Source organism: Eubalaena glacialis, chromosome 3 (assembly GCF_028564815.1).
Source record: "Eubalaena glacialis isolate mEubGla1 chromosome 3, mEubGla1.1.hap2.+ XY, whole genome shotgun sequence".
NCBI classification, from domain to species: domain Eukaryota; kingdom Metazoa; phylum Chordata; class Mammalia; order Artiodactyla; family Balaenidae; genus Eubalaena; species Eubalaena glacialis.
The window spans coordinates 25,472,554-25,498,591 of NC_083718.1; the positions used below are offsets into that span (position 1 = coordinate 25,472,554).

At 37.2% G+C, this 26,038-nt stretch overlaps 1 protein-coding gene across 2 annotated transcripts in view; it reads left to right on the forward strand.

The window, feature by feature from the left end:
- Positions 1-646: 646 nt before the first annotated feature.
- AHCTF1 (AT-hook containing transcription factor 1) overlaps positions 647-26,038 on the forward strand; it is an 81,227-nt gene continuing 55,835 nt past the window's right edge. Inside the window, exons 1-5 of one of the 2 annotated variants that reach the window (XM_061187372.1) lie at positions 647-984; positions 14,035-14,159; positions 16,016-16,269; positions 20,125-20,305; positions 24,341-24,548. In XM_061187372.1, coding sequence (XP_061043355.1) covers positions 14,042-14,159; positions 16,016-16,269; positions 20,125-20,305; positions 24,341-24,548 — 761 coding nt within the window. In that variant the 5' untranslated portion in view covers positions 647-984; positions 14,035-14,041. Of the gene's footprint in view, positions 985-14,034; positions 14,160-16,015; positions 16,270-20,124; positions 20,306-24,340; positions 24,549-26,038 lie in introns of those variants that run through there. The other variant, XM_061187373.1, reaches the window with a different exon arrangement.

Sequence of the window (26,038 nt, forward strand, 5' to 3'; positions counted from 1 at the left end):
GAAACCCCAGGGTGACCAAACATGCAACACTGACTTGGGGTAAAATTTTGACTTAGAAGATTAGACTAGACCTCGTGAACATCTCTGGCCACGAAAGCACGCTCGGATGTTTAAAATACAGAGGAAAGGGAAAGAAGCGTTTCCCCAAAAGTCAGGCGCCCACTTTTGGCACGGAAAGCCGGAGCAGGGAAAAAGAAAAACACCGAAGGCAAAGATTATCATTCGGCCGCCGGCAAGCGGAGCCAGAAGATAACGCGGCGACTCTCCCGTCACATTAGACACCCAGCGGGATCGCTACGCGGGCGCTACTTCGGAAACAGACTACCACTCCCGACGCCGCGCTGGGCCCGAGGGCTGGGCGACCAGAGCGGTTTAACGCGCAAGGCATTGTGGGGTTCGTAGTCGTTCTTCCCTTCAGCTCTTTGGAGGTGGGGAGATCCTATTTTACAAAAAGGACCTGCCCTTCCCCACCCTGCTTCCCTTTCCTCCCTTTCCCTCCCCCACCTTCTTTCGCAGAGAGTTTGAAATTCCCGCAGAGCCGGCGCCCAAGGCCGGAACACTCGCGAGAACTCAGGTCCCCGCGCCGCGATGTCCTTTCCGTCTCCCACTTCTCTCCGCCCTTCCCCGCCCCTCCCCTCCCCTCCTGGTTGTTTGGGACTCTGTGTCGGCCGGGTGGTAATGCGCAAAGCGGGGCTTGCGCTGCGCGAGCGGAGGAGACAGAGTCGCGTGGGGAAGGCACCCGGGGCCGCGGCGCAGGCATCGGCTGCGTTTTAGTCGCTGAGCGGTCGGCCGGCCTGTTGCCAGCGAAGGCGCTCGCGGGGGTTGTGCGGAGGTGTGCGCGCCCTGCCGGTGTGCGCGCCCTGCCGGTGGCGGCTGTGTCTCTTGGGAGATGCTGTGACGGACCCGCGCGGGAGGAGCTCGCGCCTAGGCTCGCGCCCCCCTGGACTCGGCGGCCGCGGCGGCTCGGTCACCCGCCCTTCTCAGGTAGTGGGAAGGGAAGGAGGGGGTTGTCCGGGACGGTGGAGGGCGGGTCGGCGCGGCCTGGGCCCGGAGCGGCGGCCCGGCTTCTCGCGCCGCGCCTGGCCCGCCGGGCCCTCCCCGCTCCGGGCCTAGGCCGGGCTTGTGGCCGCTCAGCGAGCAGCGGCGGCCCGGCTCGCGGAGCGGCCCGACTCGCGGAACGGCCCGACTCGCGGAGCCGGCCCGAGGGGGCGAATGCGGGCGTTGGCGGGTGCTGCACGCTCCAGGGCTCCGGGAGTTTGTTATATAACCTTCTCGGCGGAGCGGCGGCACATGGCGGCGGAGAGGCGCCTCGGGGTCCAGCCCCCGCGCCTAACGCGCCGGCAGCCGGGTGCTCACGCCCTCCCGGCGGCCTGGACCGCGGCGCCTCTTCCCCACTGTTCTTTGGTGCGGTTGAGACCTTGGCGGGCCTCCCCTCCGGGGGAACCTGCTCGTACTTTGAGTCTGTCTTAACATTGGTGTGTGGTCCACATGCTCCTGGGCCTGGCTAGGATGAGTCCCGGGCGGAGAAGTTTGCCTCGTGATTTGAAAAGTGCAGTGAATTGGTTCGATAAAGGAGATTTAAAATAACTGTACATCTTGGAGTGGGTATTAATTTGCCTTGCTTGTGCCACCTGGAAACTTGAGGACGATTACTTTTGTTACTCGTGGACTGGGGGGCGTGGGGAGGTTAATTTGTTCTCAAAGCCAACGAGGTTCAAACTAGCCGTTATTATCTTTTTTCAAATGGGCAGTTTGAGAAGATATTTGATAAGAACCTGGGTCATTGAGGTTAAAATATAGGTCTCTTGGAAACTCTAAACTTGAGTGTATTCTTAAAATATCTTAAAGAGCCAGTAGATGTTAAGGACTTTTCTTTAGTGAGCTTTCATTGATTAAGTCTGTAAGGAGAGAAGAAATTAGGGTAGGTTTACTTATTTTGGAGGATTTGACTAGGGATGACAAGCCCAGCTCAAGTTAATGTTTGAGGGATGCTCTGAGTGTGTTAAGCGCTAGGGAAAGTCTACATTCTCCCCGTACTGTAATTTTTGATTCTAATTTTTCAATAACCTAGTGCCAGAATGTCACCGATTCGCAGAACAGCAATAATTACCAAAAAAACCCATTTTTTTTCTTTTTTAAAGATTGTTATACAGCAGCTTTGAGATGGACACATCTCGATTTAAGAGGATACAAAACATTGTTTCTTTCCTAACCATAAAAATTTTCCGGAGATTTTTCGTTTTCTTCAGAATGAAGTCTCATTTCCCTAGGTTAGGTCAACGGTCTCTACAGTAAATCTTGTCTACTGTCCACCCTCAACTATTCACGAATTTATGCTTCGGCTATTCCAGAATCATCCCCAATCCTGGGCCCATTTTCTTGAAGATGTACTTTAATGTTCCTTGGCGCCTGTCCTTCAGCCTGGAGTGCCATCTCTGCCTTTTTCAAGTTTTCAGCTTTCAAATCCTCCTTAGCTTAAATGCCATCTTTTCTATACACTCTTTCATTTCTCTTTATCCCAGTTCTTTCCTGGGATCTCACAGAATATACACCGTTATTGTAGCATTTATTTTCATGGTTGATTATGTATCTCCTAGAATGTAAACTCCTTGAGGTCAGGAAGTAGGTCATCTTTCTGCCCTTGCATTCCCTTCCCAACGCAATGTTTTAAAAGTAGTTCGTGATTGGTAACTGTTTGAATTACGTTTGAAAGAACAACTGCTGAAAGGCTGGACGTTTCTGGGTCCACGGCTAGTTTACATTTATATCATAATTCTTAGTTGTTTTTTTAAAAGTAAAAATGCATACAAAATGTTTTGTAGAAATGTTTGCTCAGTATATGGTGCATTATAATTATTGAACAACTAGATTAGAGTTTTATTTTCTGTTGTGGAGTTTAGCAGCCTTCTAGGATGTGTGTATTTCACACAACTGATCTTTCGTATTGTGTCAATATCTTTCCTAGTACTTTTGCAAATTTTGCTTTGCTTCTTAATATTGAAGCAATGTACACTTAAAAATAAGTGGGATCCAATATTAAGCTTTTTTTTTTTAAGAATCAATTTAATTAATTTATTTATTTTTGGTTGCATTGGGTCTTTGTTGCTGCGCGCGCGCTTTCTCTAGTTGTGGCGAGCGGGAGGCTACTCTTCGTTGTGGTGCGCGGGCTTCTCATTGTGGTGGCTTCTCGTTGCGGAGCACGAGCTCTGGGCGTGCGGGCTTCAGTAGTTGTGGTGCGCGGGCTCTAGGGCGCACACTCCATAGTTGTGGCGCACAGGCTTAGCTGCCCCGCGGCATGCGGGATCTTCCCGGACCAGGGCTCGAACCCTTGTCCCCTGCCTTGGCAGGCGGATTCTTAACCACTGTGCCACTAGGGAAGTCCCTGAGCTTTTTCTTTTTAATACACTTTATTTTTTAGAGCAGTTTTAAGTTCACAGCAAAATTGAGTGGCAGGCACAGAGATTTCCAGTATACGCTTTCCCTGCTCCTATTCATGCATAACTTCTCCCATTATCAACATCCCCTACTAGACTGGAACATTTGTTACAATTGATGAACCTGCACTGACACATCCTCACCCAAAGTCCATAGTTTACGTTACTATTCATTCTTGGTGTTGCACAGTCTATGGATTTGGGTCAATGTCTAATGGCATGTATCCACCATTATGGTATCATTCAGAGTAGTTTCACCACCCTAGAAATCCTCTGTGCTCCCCTCTCCATCCCTCCCTCTCTACTAACTCCTGGCAATCACTGATCTTTTTGTCTCCATAGTTTTACCTTTTTCAGAATTTCTTATAGTTGGAATTATGCACTATGTAGCCTTTTCAGATTGGCTTCTTTCACTTTGTAATATGCATTTAAGTTTCTTCCACGTCTTTTCTTGGCTTGTAACTCTTTACAGCACTACATAATATTCCATTGTTTGGATGTACCACTGTTTATCAATTCACCTGCTGAAGGACATCTTGGTTGTTTCCAGGTTTTGACGATTATTAATAAAACTGTTAAAAATATCCATGTGCAGGTTTTTGTGTTTTATATAAGTTTTGAGCTCCTTTGGGTAAATACCAAGGAGCGTGATCGCCAGATCATATGGTAAGAATATGTTTAGTTTTGTAAGAAACTGCCCAACTGTCTTCCAAAGTGGCAGTACCATTTTGCATTCCCAGCATCAATGAATGAGAGTTCCTGTTACTCCACATTCTCACCACCATTAGGTTGTTGTCAGCGTCCGGATTTTGGCCATTCTAGTAAGTGTGTAGTGGTAGGTCATTGTTAGAATTTGCATTTTCCTGATGACATAAGATGTGGAGCATCTTTTCATGTGCTTATTTGCCATCTGTATATCTTCTTTAGTGAGGTGTCTGTTAGATCTTTGGCCATTTTTTAATTGGGTTGTTTGTTTTCTTGTTGGGTTTTAAGAATATTGAGTTTTTAAAAATTGATTTTATTTATTGTTCAACATGTCTATTCCTGTTCCTGCTAGTATCTTGCTATCCTAATTTATGACATGTTTAGGACCTGTTAGTTGCAAGGCATTGTGACCCTCTGGAATTCACAGGAATAAGGTATGATTTTTGCCTTTTAGGAATTCATAGTATTGTGGGGAAGACCGGCAAATACAAATAATGGATTTCAAAAATTATTTTTAGGATTGCTAACATAAATGTGGAAAGGAGTGAGCTCAGAGATGAGATTAAATAGGAAAAGGATTGATCTATCCAGACCACACTGGGAATCTAGTCCTTAAATGGGGCTTTGGCAGAAGGAGGTAGAGGAGGGAACAGCATAAATAAAAGAATGAATATGCGAGGCAGTAGTAAACTGATGAAGGAAGGGGCGTGGGGAGACAAACATTGTAAAGATAGTCTGAGACTGCCAGATTGTGGAGGGCCTTAATTACCTGTGGCTGAAGATGTCAGTTTTTATATTCAGTAGGAGAGTCATTGAAGGTTTTTGTGAAGGGAGTGAAAATCCATCTGTGCTTTATAAAGACAGTGGACAATATTTTCATTGAAATTAGGCACAGTGTTCTTACTCTGCCTATCTAGACCTTGGAAGGATTTGAAACTTTGTAAATTACTTTTTAGAGGTTGCCAATACTGGCATGTCAGGCTAGGACTGTACTTAATTTTGTACAGTACTGAACATAGCTGCTTAATGTGTTTTTCTGAAGACGTATATATAGATATGTCTTTATATAAGATGTTCTTTCTAATATAATTTCTAGAAGTTCTCTTCAGTATGCTTAAAATGTTAAAATTCACACTGTAAATATGGGATTTGAAAGGTCTGGAAACCAGAAGCCAATTTTTGCCCTATAGATTCAAAGGCTAACTTCTAAATTTGGAAAACTTTTTCTTTCAGTCACTGAACATTTTTTTGAACTCCTATGTGTCAGAATTGACCCCTTTATTGTTATGAAATGACCCTCTTTATCCCTGGTAATATTCTTTGCTCTGAATTCTACTTTTAAAAATAATAAATAAATTAATTAATTAATTTGGCTGTGTCAGGTCTTAGCTGTGGCATGCAGGATCTTTGTTGCAGCATGCGGGATCCTTCATTGCGGTGCTTGGGCCCTCTAGTTGTGGTGCCTGGGCACCAGAGCGCGCGGGCTCAGTAGTTGCAGCACTTGGGCTCTCTAGTTGTGGTGAGTGGGCTCTAGAGCACATGGGCTCAGCAGTTGCAGTGCACGGGCTTAGTTGCCCTGTGGCATGTGGGATCTTAGTTCCCCGAGCAGGGATCAAACCTGCGTCCCCTGCGTTGGAAGGCAGACTCTTAAACACTGGACCACCAGGGAAGTCCCATGAATTCTACTTTGACATTAATAAGCTGCTTCTGCCTTTTTTTGATTGTTAGCATGATATATCTTCCATTATTTTACTTTTAACCTATCTAAGCTTTTTATTTAAACTTTGTCTTGCTTTTTTATCCAGTCTGACTATTTGCTTTTTAATTAGAATGTTAAAGTCATTTTGTTAATGTAATTAGTGATGTAATATGGTTAGGTTTCAATCTACCATCTTCCTATTTTTTTATTTGTCCCACTTGTTCTTTTTAAAATTTTTTATTTTATATTGATGTATAGTTGATTAACAATGTTGTATTAGTTTCAGGTGTACAGCAAAGTGATTCAGTTATACGTATACATGTATCTATTCTTTTTCAGATTCTTTTCCCATTTAGCCATTTGTTCTTTCTCTCTTTTTATACCATTTTTTGGATTAACTTTTTTTATGTTGATATTTTATCTTTCATTGGCTTATTATATCTGTGTGTGTGTGTGTTTAGTGTTTATTTTAAGGTTTCTAGTGTACATCTTTAAATTACTATAGTCTATTTTCAAACATCATAGCATTACGTGTATAGTGTAAGAACCTTGTAACAATATGCTTCTATTTCTCCTCTCTAGGCCTTTGTGCCATTGTGTCATTTGTTTTCCTTGTAAATATGTTATAAACTCCTCAATATATTGCTGTCATTTTTGCTTCGAAGAGACAGCTGTCTTTTAAAGAGATTAAAAATAAGAAAAAAAAAGTGTTTTGACCTTTTTTGGTTGTCTGTATTCTTTTACGTAGATCCAGATTTCCATCTGGTATCATTTTGCTTCTGCCTGAAGGAATTCTTAAACATTCCTTGTAGTGCAGATCTGCTGGTGACTATCTTTTCAGTTCTTCTGTGTCTGAAGGGTCTTTCTTTTGCCTTCATTTTTTAAAATTTATTTTTAAAAATATTTATTTATTTATTTATTTATTTATTTTTGGGCTGCATTTGGTCTTCGTTGCTGCGCACAGGCTTTCTCTAGTTGGCGGCGAGTGGGGGCTACTCTTCGTTGCGGTGCGTGGGCTTCTCGTTGTGGCTTCTCTTGTTGCAGAGCATGGGCTCTAGGCACATGGGCTTCAGTAGTTGTGACACGCAGCCTCAGTAGTTGTGGCTCGCAGGCTCAGTAGTTGTGGCACATGGGCTTAGTTGCTCCGCGGCATGTGGGTTCTTCCCGGACCAGGGCTCGAACCTGTGTCCCCTGCATTGGCAGGTGGATTCTTAACAACTGCACCACCAGGGAAGCCCTGCCTTCATTTTAAAAAGATATTTTCACTGGATATAGAATTATAGGTTGACAGCTTTCTTTCTTTCAGAACTTGAAATACATTGTTCCACTTTTCTGGCTTGCATTGTTTTCAGTGAGATGTCTCTTGTAATTCTTATCTTTGTTGCTCTGCAGTGTGCTACTTTAAGATTTTCTTTTTGTCCCTTGATTAGGATGCATTAATATTTTGGTGGAGTTTCTTCATGTTTCTCATGCTTGAAGTTTACTGACCTTTTTGATTTATGAGTTTGTAGTTTTCATCAAATTTAGGAATAATTTGGCCATTAGTTTTCCAGATGTTTCTGTCCTCTCCTTTTGGAAATTCCTATTACACATATTAGGTCACTTGCGGTTGCCTCATAGCTCAGTGATGCTCTCTTCTTTTGCTCCTCACCCCAGCCTTTTTCTTTCTGTGCTTCATTTTATTTAGATAGTTCCTATTGTGGGTGTTTAAGTTAACTAATATTTTCTGTGTCTAATCTGTTAATCCCATCCAATGTATTTCTCTTCTCTGGACATTTAATTTAGACTTTTTTATATCTTCCAAGTCTTTCCTTAACATGTTCATGCTTTCCTCTATCTTGTTGGACTTGGAACTATAGCTAGAATAACTGATTTACTGTTCTCATCTATTAATTCTAACTTCTGTGTGATTTCTAGGTCCGTTTCTATTTGTTGTTGTTTTTTCCCCTTATTATGGGTCATATTTTCCTGCTTTTTGCATGCCTGACAATTTTTGATTGGATGCCAGACATTGTGAATTTTACTTTCTTGAGTACTGAATATTTTTGCAATCATTTATATATTCTTGAGCTTTGTTTTGGGATGCAGCTAAGTTTCTTGGAAACAGTTTGATTCTTTTGAGGCTTGCTTTTTGAGCTTTAGACCAGAGCAGCCTTTAGACAAGGGCTAATTTTTCTCCCCACTACTGAAGCAGTCAGTACCTTTCTGAGTACTCTACTCAGTGCCCATGTATTAGGCTTTTTTTCACTCTGGAGTTATACCTGGGCATGCATACACTTTGGGGATTGTTTCTCCTCTGCTTTTCCAATGATTTAGTTCTTGGCCTCTGGTAGTTTCCTTACATGCTTATATTAACCATGTGAAGATTCAAGAGAACCCACTGCAAATCTCTGGAGCTCTTTGTATGACCCTTTGTACTGCAGTACTCTGTCCTTTGAATTCTAGCTACCTTTGGAATTCTCAACTCTGTCTTCTCAACTCACGGCGACCCTTGGACTCTATGTGGGTTCCCTCTCTCTGCTCTGTGTCCTGGATACACGCTATACATGGTAACCTGGGACAGTCCTAGAGGTCATCTTGTTTGTTTTTCTTTTCTTAGGGACCACTGTCCTGTGCTACCTATTGTCTGGTGTCTGAACAACTTGTTTTCACATATTTCATTTCTTTTTTTTAGGTGGGAGAATATATTGGGAATGGAAATTACAGTTCTCTTTTTAAATATTGCGACTGTTTGAGCCACTACTTCCACATCGTAATCTTTGTTTTACATTAAAAAGAGCATAACAGAAAACACATCCAGCCTGAGAAATGGAACATTTATTATATTTCTTTTTCAAAAAATTGATTATTGTGCACCTTTCAGATGAATTTTAGAATCACTTTGTGGAAGTCATCTCATAATTCTGTTGGGGTGATCTTGATTGAATTGCAGTGATCATGGTGGAACTTTTTTGCCTAATGTCCATGAACACTCCACTGACTGTACTTTGGGAAAAGCTACCCAAAGTGTACGGAATTTTGGAGGTTTTAGCTCTAGAGAAATGATTTGGGTTTTAAGTTTAATAGGAAAAATGTGTTAACTTCAGTTTACCATTACACTGGTTTTTTAAATCAAGACTAGAGAAGGCCGTCAGAGGTGAAACCAACGTAATAACAATGTGATTGTGGCCTTTCCTACCTAAATTTGTGTAAAATTTTCTTTGGTACTAAAATACTTAGGAGGAGAGGGATACAATCACTTTATGAAAACATAATGCTTTCAGCATCTAAAGCTTGAGCCTAGGACTGTCATGTATATATAAGATTTTAATATAATTATAAGAGGCTAATGGTCATTACTTCTCACTGACTCTGTTTTGGATTAAAAAAAAACTTACACTTTAACTAGGAAGTCTCAAACACAACTTTTTTTGAGTTTTTTGAGTTAATGGTGACATACATGTTTTTTGAGGTAGTTTATCAGATTTTTGTCCAGAAAATAGCATTCATAACCTGGACGGAAAATTATAACTCATGTTTTTGAGTAACCTTTTCAAATATATTTTTTCTTTTCACATAAATTGGTAGTGAGAATAAGTACTTGCCAATTATCGAATGACCAGAAAGAACAGGAGACTGGAGATCAAAAGACCATTAGTCTAGTTTTTGATAAAGGCTGAGTCACTAGGAAGAGAAATAATGGACTAGAAGGCAGAGGTTTGGTGGTTTTTTTTTTTTTTTTTTGGTAAAATGGGCAGTTTTTGGTGACCACTTGTATTGTAGGGTAAGGGGAGGAAAAGGAAACCATTTATTCATGTAGTCAACCAATATTCTTTGCCCCCTCCAGTGTGGAAACTACTTGGATTAAAATAAGTAAGATCTAATCTGTCCCCTAAGAACTTTCCAGTTGGGTATATATACAAAGAGGAAATTACAGAGTGCGATAAGTACCATCCATGATAGGGGAAGTACCAGGTTCATCAGGAACAAATAGAATTGTAACTTAACCCGGACAAGGAAAATTTTTTTTGAAGAATCATTGTTTTAACCAAGTCCTCAAAGTTTCTGGGTAGGTGATGGAATCATTAACTCAGAGAAGAAACAGAAGAAAAGGAACAAATCTGTAGAGAGGAGGGAGAAAGATTGTTTCATTTTGGAAATGTTGAATGTGAGGTGCAGTGGAAGCATCCACATAGGGAATGGTTAGTAGTGTCTGTTACTTTGGAAAGAATATGGTGTTGCTGTCATACAGTATTTGAAGCCATGGAGTAGCAGGGATCTCTTTCTCCTGATGATCTGGTATGATGATATGATGATGAGGTAAAGGATATAAGTTTTTTACCTGTAGGAAATAAAAATTCTAGAATTACCAAGTCAAAAGATTTGTCCACATAAAATTAGGGCCTGGCAAATTATCTTCCAAAAAGGCTTTTGGGGTTTATGTTTCTGCAAGAGTGTATAAGCACATGTGTGTTTTCGCTATACCTTTAACAGTGATTGGCAAAAATGGTATCATGATTTAACATGGCATTTTCTTGATTGTTAGTGAATATTAGGTTGATTTGCACCTTCTTCCCATCTTAGCTTATTTAAATATCTCCTGTATTTTCAAAGTTTTTTGTTTTAGGTTTTTTTGTTTTTAAAATGTTCTTAATTGATTTTATAAAAATGAAAAACATTTTAAAAAATCCAAGCCATACCAAAAAAGTATAAAGAAAGGAACAAATCACCCCAAATTTGGGTCACACAAAAGTAAATAGTACTAATGTTTTGTATTTCAGACATCTCTGTAGTCAGATATATGGATAGAAGATTTCATACAGAGACTAGTTTTATGAAATGCAATAGACTATAAATGTTATTTTTTAGAAAATTAAGTTTATAAGAAAAAACTAAAATTAAAGGACAGGAATTATTAAGCTTATGATAATTTTAACACATCAGTCATTTCTTTATAAAAGTGGTGGTTTTTTTGTTTTTTTTTTTTAAGAAAGATCTATTAAGGGTGGCTGTTAACTATTGTTTTGCCATAGGTTTCAGTTTGATAGTATTGATTTTATTTTCTGAGAATGGCTTGGGCTGAGTGTTACAATTGCGTGTAGTCCCTGCTGGAGAACCATGTACCTAGTAAAATGACTTGTACTTGGTATCACTCTCCTGCCAGGGAGACCCCTTTGGATGTTAATGCCTTTCTCCCAATAAAGCAGCACAGTGCCCTGGAAGGTGGCCCTCTGATGAGGTTCAATGGTATGTAGTATGTAATGAGAGGCTTCTAGACCTGGAATTTTCCTAGGGTTATCTATTCACCCTTTTAGTTTACTTCTTTCCAAACTGAAGGATATTAGAATTCTATGGGTTTTTTGAACTCACCTTCTTTCTTCTGTATTGTTTCATGATGTATGTACACACACACATATACTTTTATTCATTTTCTAGATATTAGGGGAGGAGTGTATAGTATGTGTGTGGGTAATGTGTATAACTTTGCTCTACCAACGTGTAACTTCTTTGCTGGAACAAATTGTACTGGTAACATTAATTGAATAGTCCATACTTCTGCTCTGATTTGAAATATCCAAATATGCTTATATCATCTACTAAATTTTTGTGGTTCTGTGTCTAAATTATGTTTCATTGATCTATTTGTCCATTACTAGCATATTATTATTACAGTTTTAATTATTATAATGTATTGAATAATAGTATGTTTTTATAATCTGATAAAGCAAATTTTTCTTTATTTTGTTTGGTTATTTTTAGTATTTTGCTATTAAGGAAACTTTCTACTAATATATACATTCTTGTGTATGCCTCTTCCTATATATATTTTCCACTTGGATATGTAACAAAGTCTAAAATAAGTCAAATGTCTCTTCATTCTCAAGACAACAAGAGGATTACAGATGCTTTATTTAAATCCAGTACTTGACCATTATTATTGTTGCTGTTATGTTGTCCATATTTTAGATTTTTCCATTTATTTACCAGTACTTTGACACACCATTCTTTTTGTGTCTCAGAAGTTGTGTCTGATCATTATTCTACCTGAAGACTTCTTTTAGAATTCCCTTTAAGGGAGGATCTGTTTGTGCTAAACTCAATTTTTGTCCAAAAATGTGTTTTCATATTTGTTTTCGGGGATAATTTCAGTGATATATGAACTATATGTTGACAACTATTTTTGCTTAGAATTTTGAAGATATTCCAGACTTCTGACTTCCACTGTTGTTGAAAAGTCATTTCTTTTTATTTGACCTAGGATTCACTGGTCTTCCTGATTTCAGAGAATTAGTTTGTCTCTATAAATCTGGGAAATATCTTTTAGAATATTGCCTCCTCCTTGCTATTCATGTTATATTTTGGGGGGATTCTGAATAAACGTATGTTAGATTTTCTCCCTGTATTGTCTGTAACTTTTAACTACTCATCTTTTTGTCTCTCTGTGCTACATTTTCTCTCTCCACTGCTTTTCTTATCTTTTGAGTTTGTTTTTATTGACTTAAGTAGGTACAAAAGAATATTTGTAAGTTATGAAGAACCATGATGCAAAGAATACCTATGTACTCGCTACCAAGTTTTAGAAAAAGAAAATTACCATTACTTGGAGTCCCTTTGTGTATTCTTCTCCATTCCATTCCCCTTTCTCTCCTCTCATAGGTAACTACTATTGTGGACTTTGTGTTTATGGTTTCCTTTGTGTTATTCATACTATTGCTACATGTGTTTGTATTCTTAGGCAATATTTTTTTTAGTTTTGTAGTCTTTTAAACTTTATATAAATGTAATTCTGCATGTATTTTTTCTACTTTTGTTTAATAATATACTCTGATGTTTGTTCATGTTGTTGCACCGTAGCTGCTACATTCTCATTGCTCCATTGAGGTTTTTTCCCCATTGAGTTCTAAATTTTACTTCATTTTTCATTCCAGAAGTTCTTTTTTTCCCCCCAAATCTACTTGACCAATTTTCATTATAATTTTTAAAGTTTATTCCTCATTAGCAAACTAAATCTTTGATTTCTTTAAACCTGTTAAACATACTTATTTTCTGTTCTCTGATCTTTTCAGTATCTGAATGAAGTCTTTGATAGCCTGATTCTGCTGGCTCTTGATCCTGATATCCTTGTTAAAGTTTTGTTATTTTGATTGTAAGCTCATTTTCTTTGGAACTTCATCTTTGAGAACTCTTTGAGATTCCAAAGAGTTCAAATATTTGGTGGTTTCTGTGGGTTGCTTGGAGCATTACCAACCTGAGACTACTTTATAGTATTCTTCACCTGAATATTTTCTGGTACCATAGCTTGAATTCTGGCCACTAATTTGTATGAAGGGAAATTTTCTTTTTCTGTGTAGAAACTTTCAGCCATGGTCAAAATGAACAGCTTTATTGCTCGCAGTCCTGCACAGAGGGTGTTTGTCTCACTCACCTTTATGCTGATGATATAGCCCTATGGAGTTTAATGGGGGTTGGGGGGGTTAGCCGTAAGCTTTTTCTTCAGCCTCTGTGGACCTCAGGGTGCTCAAAACAAGATCAGGGTCACCAGAACTGGATTTAGTAGCTAACCCTCAAGACCCAAGCCAGCTTGTATATCTTCCAACATTCCTACTGTTTCCACTTTTGGCTTTGCCAACTCCGTAATCTTTCAAAAAGATACTTTTATATTTCAGCCATCATTTTTCGTTGTTTACAATGGAAGAGTCATTTAGGAAACCTACTGTTCTATACATTGTAAATGAAAGATAATTTTAGATTTTTTTCTGTGCAGTTAAAGACATGTACCAAACTCAATTCCTGAGGTTACTGTGGGTTTGGACATTTTTCATGGACTTTCTCCTCTTTTACTGTAGTGGTAACTTTTCTAAAATAATAGCAATTTTTCCTGTTTTGTGTGTGAAATGTTCTTTGAGAGTAAATGAAGCAATAAGATTAATTGCATTGAACCCAGTCTTCGAAGAATCTAGGCACTCATGTATGTCCTTAGGACATCTGGCTTAATGAATCTTTACCCTCCTAAGTCTGTTTGGGAAATACTTTCTTAGGAGAGAATGTCTCAGACCCAAAGCACATAATGTGTAGTTCATAATCAGATTTTAGTTTCAGTTTATTTACTTTTGTATGGTAGCTTTTTCTTTTTTCCCTTTCCCCGTGGCTAGAGATAATCAAGTGTCTTATAGTACAAATATATCATAATAATCTTACTTTAAAAAATATTTGCAGTGGAAGTATGCGAGACCTAACAGCACAAGTGACCGTAACAGCACAATTCCCAGAAGTGACTATCCAAGCCCTTGGAGAAGATGAAATAACATTAGAATCTGTGCTTCGTGGAAAGTTTGCTGCAGGTAAAGTAATGTTGCTGAAAATTTAGCAACATTATTGCTAAATTTAATAAGATTAATAATAAGCATATATTAAGATAAATAATATTAGGCATATATTGCAGTTCCTTTAATGTGGAAGAAAAAAAAGCAGAACCTGCTTAGAGTGGTCTTATGTAAGTATATTATGTCTACAACTACATACGTATTAATTTCTACCTACTTGAGCACATTTTCATTGAATCTCCTGAGGTATTATAGTTCATTTTTCCTTTTTGCAATACCATATATTTTATATCTCTTAGTATTGAGTATCTGCATTTGGAAAGTAGAAGTGATACATGGCTGGTTTTCCTTTATAATTAGTAAGTTTTATCGGTGATGAGTTTAGATTAGAACCTGAACAGTCTTATGAGTAGAAAAACCTGATTGTAGTGCCCTAGGTGATACAATATATTCTGAAAGTCTTATTTCTTAATTCTATTAATCTGAACAAGATCTTAATAATAATGATGTTTTACATTATATAATACAGCAGAGAATTAGACCAGAGAAACCATTAAATTATGGATTTCAGTCTAGTGAAATATATTGCAGAAGACTTTTCTGAAAATGAATTTTATAGCCATCCTGCCTAGCAGGAAGACAACAAAACATATAGATCAGTAATTTAGCTATTTATAGTGCTATTCTCTTGAATATTGAAGGTAATAACAGTACTACTCTTACATGCTAGGTACTGTAACAACTTTTCATTGAGGTAACTACTAGGTTTTTCTAATTAGGCACTATTCTATGTAACTGAGAATCAAATAGGTTAAGTAACTTGGTCCCAGTTACATAGAAAGCAAGTGGCAAAAATGCGCTTTGAACCCGTGCGTTCTTGGTCCCCACTGTACCATGCTATTTTTTTAAAAACTCTTTAGCCTCTCTCAGCTATAATCTAGTATATACAGCTATCTATTTGGATGCCTGGTAGACATCACAAATTTAGTAGTAAAAATTAACATCATTCATCTAGCTGTTCAAGGGAAAATTCAGGGTCTAGTTCTTGATTTTTCTGTATTACTCACCTCCCTATATATTATTCATCAGCAAGTAAATTCTTTTAGTTCTGCCTCTGAGATGAATCTCCAGTCAATCCACTTTTCTGTATTCATGACCACCAACCAAGCATAGGGTACCATCTCCCTACTTCTGCTCTGGTCCCACCTTATTGTCCATTCTCTGCTTAGCAGCTGGACTAACATTTAAAAATGTAAATCAGATTGTCACTGTCCTGCTTAAAACCCTCCAGTTACTTTAGATTGCATGAAGAATAAAGTCCAGACATGACTAGTCAGGGGCCAAGAAGGGCTTCTGATATTTCCTATTATTATACTGGTTATGTCTCATCTTCTCAGATTTTGAACTCTTCAGTGACAGAATCATGAGTTATACTTTTATAACTCCCATAACAGCTAGTTTAACTCTTAAGGTATAATGTAGTAAAAATATGAGTTTGGGAGTTAAACAGACTTGCGATCCACTTCTGGCTCTGGTACTCATAGCCATGTAGGTTTTGGGCAAGTCATTCATTCATACAGCTGTATGAAAGTTTAGTTGCCTTATTTCTGTATTGGGGTGTAACAAGGAGTAAGTGAGATAATGTATTTAAGCATGTAACGTGGTACCTTTACTGAATGGTTACTTTATTATTGCATTAGTAGTTGTTCAATTTATTTTACTAATTAGAGGACCACTCTGTTCTGTAAATGCTTAGATTTCAGTTTGGAGATAATGAGCTGTATATTATATATGCAAAAGAGCTAACTGCTATTTAGTTTTGTTGTATATATACAATATTAAAATAAGCAACATTTTTGTTTTTTTTCTTCTAGGGAAAAATGGACTTGCTTGCTTGGCTTGTGGTCCGCAACTTGAGGTAGTAAACTCTCTAACAGGAGAGCGGTTGTCTGCATATAGATTCAGTGGAGTGAATGAACAGCCTCCTATAGTCCTAGCTGTGAAAGAATTCTCTTGGCAGAAGAGAACTGGATTGTTAATTGGATTGGAAGAAGCAGAAGGGAGTGTTCTCTGTCTTTATGACCTTGGTTTATCAAGAGTGGTTAAAGCAGTTGTTCTTCCTGGAAGGGTAGGTACTGCTTAAGATATGTGGACATTCTGCTTTCAAAACCGAACCCCTGCTGGTTACATGGGTGTGTTCACTTTGTGAAAATTCATTGAGCTATATACATTTGTCATTAGATTACTTTTATGGAAGTTTGTTGTTTTTCATTAAAAAGTTTAAAATAAAGAGGTTAAAAATATATTATCAAAGCAACATAACATTTAAAAGAAAACTTTCCTTGGATAAAGATGTATATATATATATATGTATATATATATATATATATATATATATACACACACACACACACACACACACACACACAATGGAATATTACTCAGCCATCAAAAAGAATGAAATAATGCCATTTGCAGCAACACGGATGGACCTAGAGATTATCATACTAAGCAAAGTAAATCAGAAATATTAGAAAGTCTAATATTTAGACTCTAAAATATTTTAGTGTATCATATTTTAGACTCCACATATGATATCACTTATATGTGGAGTCTAAAAATATGATACAATTCAACATATCTATGAAACAAAAACAGACTCAGAGATAGAACAGACTGTGGTTGCCGCAGGTGGGGTGGGGGTGGGGGTGGGGGTGGGTAGGGGAGGGAAGGGATGGGAGCTTCATATTCACAGAGGCAAGCTGTTATGTACAGGATGGATAAACGACAGGGTCCTGCCATATGGCGCAGGGAACTGTATTCAATGTCCTGTGACAAACCATAATAGAAAAGAAAATATGTATATATATATAAAGAATATATATCTATGTACATGTATAACTGAGTCACTTTGCTGTACAGAAGAAATTAACACAACGTAAATCAATGAAATTTTTAAAAAATTAAAATATAACTTCCTTATTCTTGGTTAGAAAATTACAGAGTAAAAATAGTGATGACATGTAGTGTTCTAATCTTTTATATGAAAAGTATCATCTGAGTTTTGTTCTTACATCCAGTTGTGTTTTATGAGGACACCAAAAGTTTATAAAAATATTATATTCATTACTATGGCATTTTTTCCTTGCCTCTGTTTTTTTCTCTTTTAATTTGAGACTGTAGCCTTGTAGCAATATGTAAAATATGTCTTTATTACCATTTAAGATGTGAATAATATATTTAAATAGTGAGTTCATGTATATTCACCATTTATTAATTGTAACATATGTATGCCTTGATATGCCAGGCATCTTATCCAGTAGTAATTACAGAAGTTCTTTGAATTCAGGTTGTTTCTTCAGCAGATTTATTACTGCTCTTTTTACATGGTGAGAAAATGTATACACTTACAAATACAAAGACAAAAATCATGGAAGAGTAGAATTCTTTTTCTACCAGTGTGAAAGAAGTGTGCACTTTACACACAAAAGTTTATGTAGGTATGTATGCATATATATGTATGTAATGTATATCATCATAGAATAGAATTTTTAAAGTTAAAAGGGGGCTTAATGACAAAATAATAATGTTTTTATAGTGAGGAAACCAACCCAGTGGGCTAATGTGGGGTCTGAAGTAATTTATAGCCTGGTATCTTATATGTACTTGCCAGTGATGATGATTTTAAAGACAGAATTATTTGGCAATTTATTGAGTGCTTACTGTAAATCAAGCTATGTGCTAGATTTTGGGGGTAAGTGGATGAATTGAACTTGGTCCATGCTGTCCAAAAAGGCTTGTAGTCTAGTGGGAGAAGACAGATTATAGGATGATAGCATAAATATAATAAGTGCTTTGATAATTTTAGCACTTGGAACGTGGAGAACACCTGGATGATTTCTGTTCAAAAAGGTTGGACATTTTAGGCAAAAAGACCAACATGTAAAAAGTCACAGTGTATGGAACATTTGGAAAACTAGTCTTATTGAGAATGGCGGGAGAGAAGGGAAGGAGGAAGTGGGTGCCAGAAATGATGAGGGTTGAGATTGTGAATGGCCTTATTTGCAGTTAGGGGCCTCCTCCTAAAGTCTGTGGTGAAATCATTTTAAATTTAAAGTGGAATTGTAGTGTAAAAAGCTATTTGGTTGGGGTAGTTCAGGTAAATAAGGATGATGGACTGAACCGAGGAAGTGACATAAGAAATGGAGAAGACGGGACAGATTCAAAGTAGATTCCAGAGGTAACATGGACAGGACTTGTTGATCATTTGGATAAGAGTAATTGAGAAGGAATAAGAGTTAGATAAATTATTGGTTGCTTAATTGGATGAATGGTTGATATCACATGGAATATAGGGGAAGGAAAAGATTGGGAGAGGAGTGATAGATACCTTCAAAAGGAGTTCAGTCAACTAGCTCTTTTTTTTTTTTTAATTTATTTATTTTTGGCTGTGTTGGGTCTTCGTTGCTGCACGCGGGCTTTCTCCAGTTGCGGCGAGCGGGGGCTAGTCTTTGTTGCAGTGCGCGGGCTTCTCATTGCAGTGGTTTCTCTTGTTGCGGAGCACGGGCTCTAGGCGCATGGGCTTCAGTAGTTGTGGCACGCAGGCTCAGTAGTTGTGGCTCACAGGCTCTAGAGTGCAGGCTCAGTAGTTGTGGCGCACGGGCTTAGTTGCTCTGCAGCATGTGGGATCTTCCTGGCCCAGGGCTCGAACCCGTGTCCCCTGAGTTGGCAGGCGGATTCTTAACCACTGCGCCACCAGGGAAGCCCCCACTAGCTCTTTTTTGACTAGGGCACAGTATCCCCTCTTAAATTTGCTTTTAACTGCCTCACTTTAAAATTAATTAAGGTAGCATTGTCGATAACTTCATGTATAGTATTTATATGAGGAATGCAAACAGATGCCTTACCCTTCACTGAAGGAATTAAAGAGAACATGCTTTAGTATTTATAGACATTATTACATAATTTATAAAAGGAAGACAATCCATGAAATTACAGCTTTCAGAATTAGAAACACTAAGGAATGTTTTGTGTACTAATGAAATATTGAGAAAGCCAGGGTTTTGTCTGTAATAATAAATTACAGCCTGAAACAAACTTTAACCTTACATTAACACATAAACCATTGATAGCAAATTTCCTCTTTTCTTTCTAGGATATTCATCAGTGTTATAGTAGAAATCACCAAATACTTAATTATCAAATATCATACCTAATTAATTTTTGTGAATTAATAAGAAACAGAAGGAAAGCTAAGTGTAAACTAAAATACAGACTATTAGGTACAGACATTTAAAATTTGACTCATGAGATGAAGAGGAAGAATACAACTCCATAATGTAGCTACAGTATGATTTTCTTTAAGTAATTTAAGTCCTTGTTAAATGTCAGTGATCCAGTTACTGCCAGAGCTTTGTGTGAAGTCCATTATAATGTAGCCCTTTTAAAGAAGGTTAGACCTCTTCAGGCTTTAGGGCATAAAAAGGACCTTTTTAAAAAAGTGTAAACAGTAAATTTTTCTGGAATGATTTATGTTTAGTCTTCCTTAGAGAAGAGGCTATATACTTATACAGTAGCTGGTTAAGAGTTTTAAAGTGAGAAAAATCTAGGTTTCAGTTTTATACTTAATGACTGTGTGACTTGAATAACTCAGCTATTCTAAGCCTCAGGGTGTTTCATCTTTAAACAGGGATAATTATATATAGTCTGATATCAAAGGGTTATTGTGAATTGATTAGCATAATGCCTGGAATATAGTAAAGTCTTGATAAACATCAGTTATTATTCCAACTGCATCATGTAATTCTTGTTATATCTGAACATTTCATTATGTTATTCAGATTTGCAAGTATCAAATGCAGATTTGTGATTCCGTATTGGAAAATGTTAACATCTGTATAACTAATAACCTGCTTTAACCTCAGAATTTGTTGTGTTTTCTCACTTTGTATAAGAAAAGCAAATGATATATTCTGCTTTCTAGGTAACAGCTATTGAACCTATAATTAATCATGGAGGAGCCAGTGCAAGTACTCAGCATTTACACCCAAGTCTGAGATGGCTTTTTGGTGTGGCAGCTGTGGTAACTGATGTTGGACAGATCCTTCTTATTGACCTGTGTTTGGATGAGTTGTCAGGCAATCAGAATGAAGTAGAGGCATCAGGTAATTAATTAGTCATTCTTTGCTTGAAACCAGAAATTAAGCACCTGAGTATTCTGATGCAATGGATTGATTTTTTTTTTTTTTTTGAATAGTCAAAAAATGTTATATGGAAACTTCTTTATGTATCTGTTTTAAAAAAATTGTTTGCTCCTATTTTATTGTTTTGGGCACTATGGAGATTTTTTGCATGAGTTATTCTATTTTATTGATGAAGTGTTTATAGACTAAAGTAGGTCTTGAAAGAGATAGGGATATATTTCCAGATATACACTTGAATAATATATTCAAGTTATTAAGTAAATGCCAGAAGAAGGGCTGAAAGGTATAAAATCTTGATCCTTATCAGACAGTATAAAATTATCCAACTATGTAGGATCTAACATAGTGTTTTTGGCATACTGTTTATGTTCCTACAGTAAGCCCAAGATAGAAATAAAGCAATAAATAACAGTAATTTAAAAGTCTTCCCTCACAAAATAACATCCTAAAATAGAACTAAAGCTACTTAAGTGAAGAGAGAGAATTTTCCCCCTTTAATACTAATGCATATATTTATAAATCTACTCCTCAAGTGTTTTTTGTTTTGTTATTTTTGTGATTTATGAGACTCTTACTTGATTGGTTTATGTAGGGAGGAGAGCTAACCTAAAAACTTCTAAAAATGTGTGTATTACCAATAAAGTTGCAGGAAAGGACTATTCCTTGAGGACCTTCTTGATTTTTAAAATAGTCCTGTTGGGACTTCTGGTGGTTCAGTGGTAGAGAATCCGTCTTACAGTGCAGGGGACTCGGGTTTGACCCCTGGTCAGGAAACTAAGATCCCACGTGCTGCGGGTCAACTAAGCCCACACCCTGTAACAACTGAGCTCAGGCACCTCAACTAGAGAGCCTGCGTGCTGCAAACTACAGAGCCCATGTTCCCTGGAGCCTGTGCGCCACAACTAGAGAAGAGAAAACCACGCCACAACTAGAGGGAAGCCCGTGTGCCTCAATGAAGATCCCGCATGCCACAACTAAGACCCAACACAGCCAAAGATAAATAATATAATAAATAAATAAATAAATAATAAATCTTAAAAAAAAAAATAGTCCTGTAATATTAGTGCAGATCTGTTTATTTATGGATCAGCTAAGAAATAGATACAAATAATCAGTATTTTGTCCCAATTTATAATGAGTATAACTAATAAGAACTGTTGGTATGTAATAAAACTGATTAAAACTGCAAGTGGTAAAAATTATGTTTGACCAGAAATTAACTGAAGAAACATTATCTGATCAAAATTTAAATCTGCAAAATATGACGTAAAAAAGTTTGATTTGGTAGAAATAATGGCCACACATGCACTTAAGGCAAAAAAAATTCTCATAATGATGGAAACTATACCTGGAAATTTGATATGTATTAAGATCTGATTGATCTTAATAAAATCCCGGGTAAAGTTTAAATGAAAAGAATTGATTAGTATAAATAACAGTAACTAAAAATGAATTTGTAGAATATTAGAAATGATTTAACTGCTCTTTGTAGAAAATTGATGAAGGAATTAGTCTTGATGGAGTTTTGTTCCAGAGTGGCTTGTAGATGATATCGCTATAGGTCTAAGGCTAATTAAAATACCTGTACTCATAATTAAAACTCTTCAGATCAAAATAGTAGAGTTGAAACATGCTTTATTTCAGGAGTCAATAGTTAGTAGTTAAATTCAACACAAGGGTAATTTTATAGTGAAACTCTCTGGATTGTAATCAAAGATCAGAATCTGTTTCTCAATTATGAGAATTAGGAAGCCATTGAATTTTATAGCATACAAAAAGTTGAGTTTTGGGGTTTAATGCAAAATTAATTTTTTGTTTACAGAAGTAATTTATAATTACAGCTATTTAGACTTCACTGAAACACACACAATGTAGAAAATGAAGTTCCTAACATGATAAACATACTATAAATACTATTTTGCAACTTTTCCAAACTTAACAGTATTTCTTATACATCTTTCCATATCAGTGCGTATAGAGTCTACTTTATTCTCTTAAATAAGTTTACAGTATTCCATTTATTAACTAGTTATTTTGGCAAAATGTAATCACTTGCTGTTTTCTGGGGGGAAAAATCAAGCAGAATGGATTAGGAGGGTAATCATTCAAGTACAATGTGATAGGATTTTTTTCCCCCTTCATAACAGCGTTGAGGGAATCTGCTCTTGCACAACAGTTATATCAATGAATGGGCCTGAATTTTTTTTTATTTAAACATTTCAAACATCTTCAAGTAGATAGACCAGTATAAAAATTCCCACAAACCTGTTACCTAAATTCAAGTTAGTTTTCAAAATTTACCCATATGTGCATCTGTTCTCTTTTATTTCCCTTTTCCCCCCTTCTCTCTCTCTCTTTCTTTTTTTTTTTTATTTTTATTTTTTGCTGCACCGTGTGGCATGCGGGATCTTAGTTCCCAGACCAGGGATCGAACCCTTGCCCCCTGCATTGGGAGCACGGAGTCTTAACCACTGGACCACCAGTGAAGTCACCCTTCTCTCTTTTTTACTCTGTACTAATTTAAAGCAAATAACGGTTATTTTACTACATAATCATGATGCCGTTTACCACTGTTAATGACATTAAATATGAACTTATATTTGACGGTTTGCGTCTCATGTCTATTTGAATTTAGAGCAGTCCTCCCTCTATCCTCTCCTTATTCATTTATTTATTTTTAGTGCCACTGACTTGCTGAAGATGTTAGTTATCTGGTAAAATGCCCCACATTTTGGAATTATCTGTGTGTCTTCATGTGGTCATTTACATTTTGTATTTTCTGCAATTGTAAGTTAGCTCTGATTAGATTGATTTAACACTTGACAAGTATACTTCAGAAGTGCTGGGTATTTCATAATGTATCACAGCAGGAGGCACATGGTGTCTTGTTTCGTATTCAGTCATCAGTGGGTTCAGATGACGACAGCATGATCCATCAACCTTTGTACCAGTGGTTCTCAACTGGGGGTGATTTTTTACCCTCTAAACTTTTGGTCATATCTGGAGACATTTTTGGCCATTAATACTGGAGGGAGATGATGCTACTTGGCGTCTGGTAGATAGAAGCCAAGGATGCTGTGAACATCCTATAAAGCACAAGACAGCCCCCACAGCAAAGAATTATCTGACCCAAGATGTCAGTGGAGCCAAGGTTGAAAAACCATACTTTGTTGCATCCATTGAGATTGTTGCCTAGGTCTCTTGTGTCATTAGGGCTGCAAAAAAAAGATGATTTTAAAGTTCTGTTAATCTAAAGAATAATTTTCTGATTAACTAGGGCTATTTGTTCACCTTGAAATACAGTTTGTACAGAAAAGGGAGAATAAATGCTTATATTACTATTTCTTTAAGTACTAATTTTCAGAGTAAGAAGCTGGTACTCAGCTACTTTCAGTATTTCAATTCAGTAAGGTCTCTTGTAAGTAAGGAGGGCAGGAACTCATGGGGTTTTATATATTGTACTTAATGTGTTTTATTCATTTTCATTATTGTCTTATGCTCAAAAATGTTCTGTTTTTGCTAACGAAGGCACCTTCATGTAGTCTGACACATCCCCTCAGATTTTGATAGCTTCCTAGATTTCTGGCACAGGATGTGCCAGGCTCATCTTATATATTTTCTGCTTCTGACTTGGAACCAGCCATTCTCCAAGGGGAATATTTAGGTTGTTAGTTCTAAATTTGAATAAAGAAACCATCAGCTTTATTTATGATTGTTAAGGAAATTGTTTAATTCTTTTAAAATAAAGTCTACTTTAGATAATATTTGATGTGTACTATGAGATTTTTAAGAAATTATACAATTAAATGTACTTTGAAAATTATAGCATTTAAAATAAAGGTGGTTATTTTATAGTTCAGTATGCTTTGTTATCACTAATCTTATTTTAATTGACCCCAGTAGTTTTCAGTTGCTGCTTGAATAATGGGCGACACACTTGCTTTTATGCTGTTTATAGTTTGTTAATCTTACTTGTCTTACTTATTTACTTATTAGACCTTGAAGTTATAACTGGTATCCCAGCTGAAGTACCACACATCAGAGAAAATGTGATGCGAGAGGGACGCCATCTGTGTTTTCAATTAGTAAGCCCATCAGGAACAGCCGTTTCAACCCTTAGTTACATAAACCGGACAAATCAGCTTGCTGTTGGTTTTTCTGATGGGTATCTAGCACTTTGGAATATGAAAAGCATGAAAAGAGAGTAAGTACAACTTTTTCTCTTTGATTATGTGACTATTGGTAATTTCTTTGTGAATGTAACTTGTTCTCAATTACTAATATTTAAAAATTAGCATAAACAGGAAAAGATAGGATAATGATTGAATGACTATGTAATTTTCCATTGCATTAAATCATAACTTGGTATAATAAAGGAGTGACCTAGCACATGAATTTAGGTTGATTCAGTGTATTTAAAAGGCATTTCAGGGAATTTCCTGGTGGTCCAGTGATTAGGACTCTGTGCTTTCACTGCTGTGGCCCGGATTCAGTCCCTGGTCGGGGAACTAAGGTCCTGCAAGCAGTGTGGCTCGGCCAGGGGAAAAAAAGGCATTGCAGTCATTGTGGTGTTCAATTTGCCAGTAACTATGACTCTGTTAAGATAAACTACGTATTTGTATAGTATGAATTCCTTCAGAAGTACTTTTCTACATAACCATATATGTAAGGTAGTTTAATAGTAGTAGTTCTCAGTTGACAGAAAAACAAAAGCTTTTTTAAAAAGTTACAAAATACTGTGTTTAAAATTTTTTATGCTGTCAAAAACTTCCCCCAAGTATAATTATATTGATACTTTTTATTAATCTTTATGTTGTTAAAATTGCTGAGGAATTGACTCTTTATTGAGGGAGGTAAGGCACTATAGGTTTTAAGTCTAATCTCTGTTAAGAGTTAAGTAGATACCTATTTGTCTCTTAAGTTGTCAATTTAATATTTATTTCTTCTTTTTTCTTCCAAGTAATATTGGAATATTTTCTTGAGTAATTTGTCTTGCAAATGAGTCAACAAAATAGTCACCCTTCCAAACTTTCTGCTCAGTTCGTCTCACCAACAAATTGGTACCTACTTGGCTGTGTTTGGTTATAAATATTTGCCAAGTTTGAAGTGAAGGAAGAAGAGAGAGGTAGAAAATAAAAAGATTCTCATCTATACCCATTTTTTACTGTTGGGTTCTTTGATGATATCAGTGTTACTAGCCCCTTAAGTAAACATTGACTGTCCTTGCACTTCCTCAAAGTCAAATTTTTCTGCAAAGTGCCAGTGATGAAGTGGCAATGCTGTTGCCTAGTAGCTCCCTATGGGAAGTCCATCTCAACTCTCTTTGTTGATACCTTTTTTATCAGCTCTTGTTTTTGAATAGCTCCCAAAGGAGTGCCTGGAGAACCTGGCTTTTACAGTGTTTTCTTTAGCGCTATCATCTCTTCACTGATTATGCTTTTCCAAAGGGTTTGTGAGAACTCTTCAGATTCTAACTCATTCTGTTGTTGTAATGGGGAAATTGACTCTAAACCCAAGCAGCTGAGATAGAGTGTTGTGGCAGTATTTCATCTCTTTCTAGAGTACCTGTTATTGGGGAACAGTACATCATGGCATACGTTTACACGCCTGGAAGGACTAGTTCACGCATGTGTATATGCATGTGCTTTAGTAATTTTAACCCTTCCCAGTTCTACCTGGGAGATGGGGTGCCAT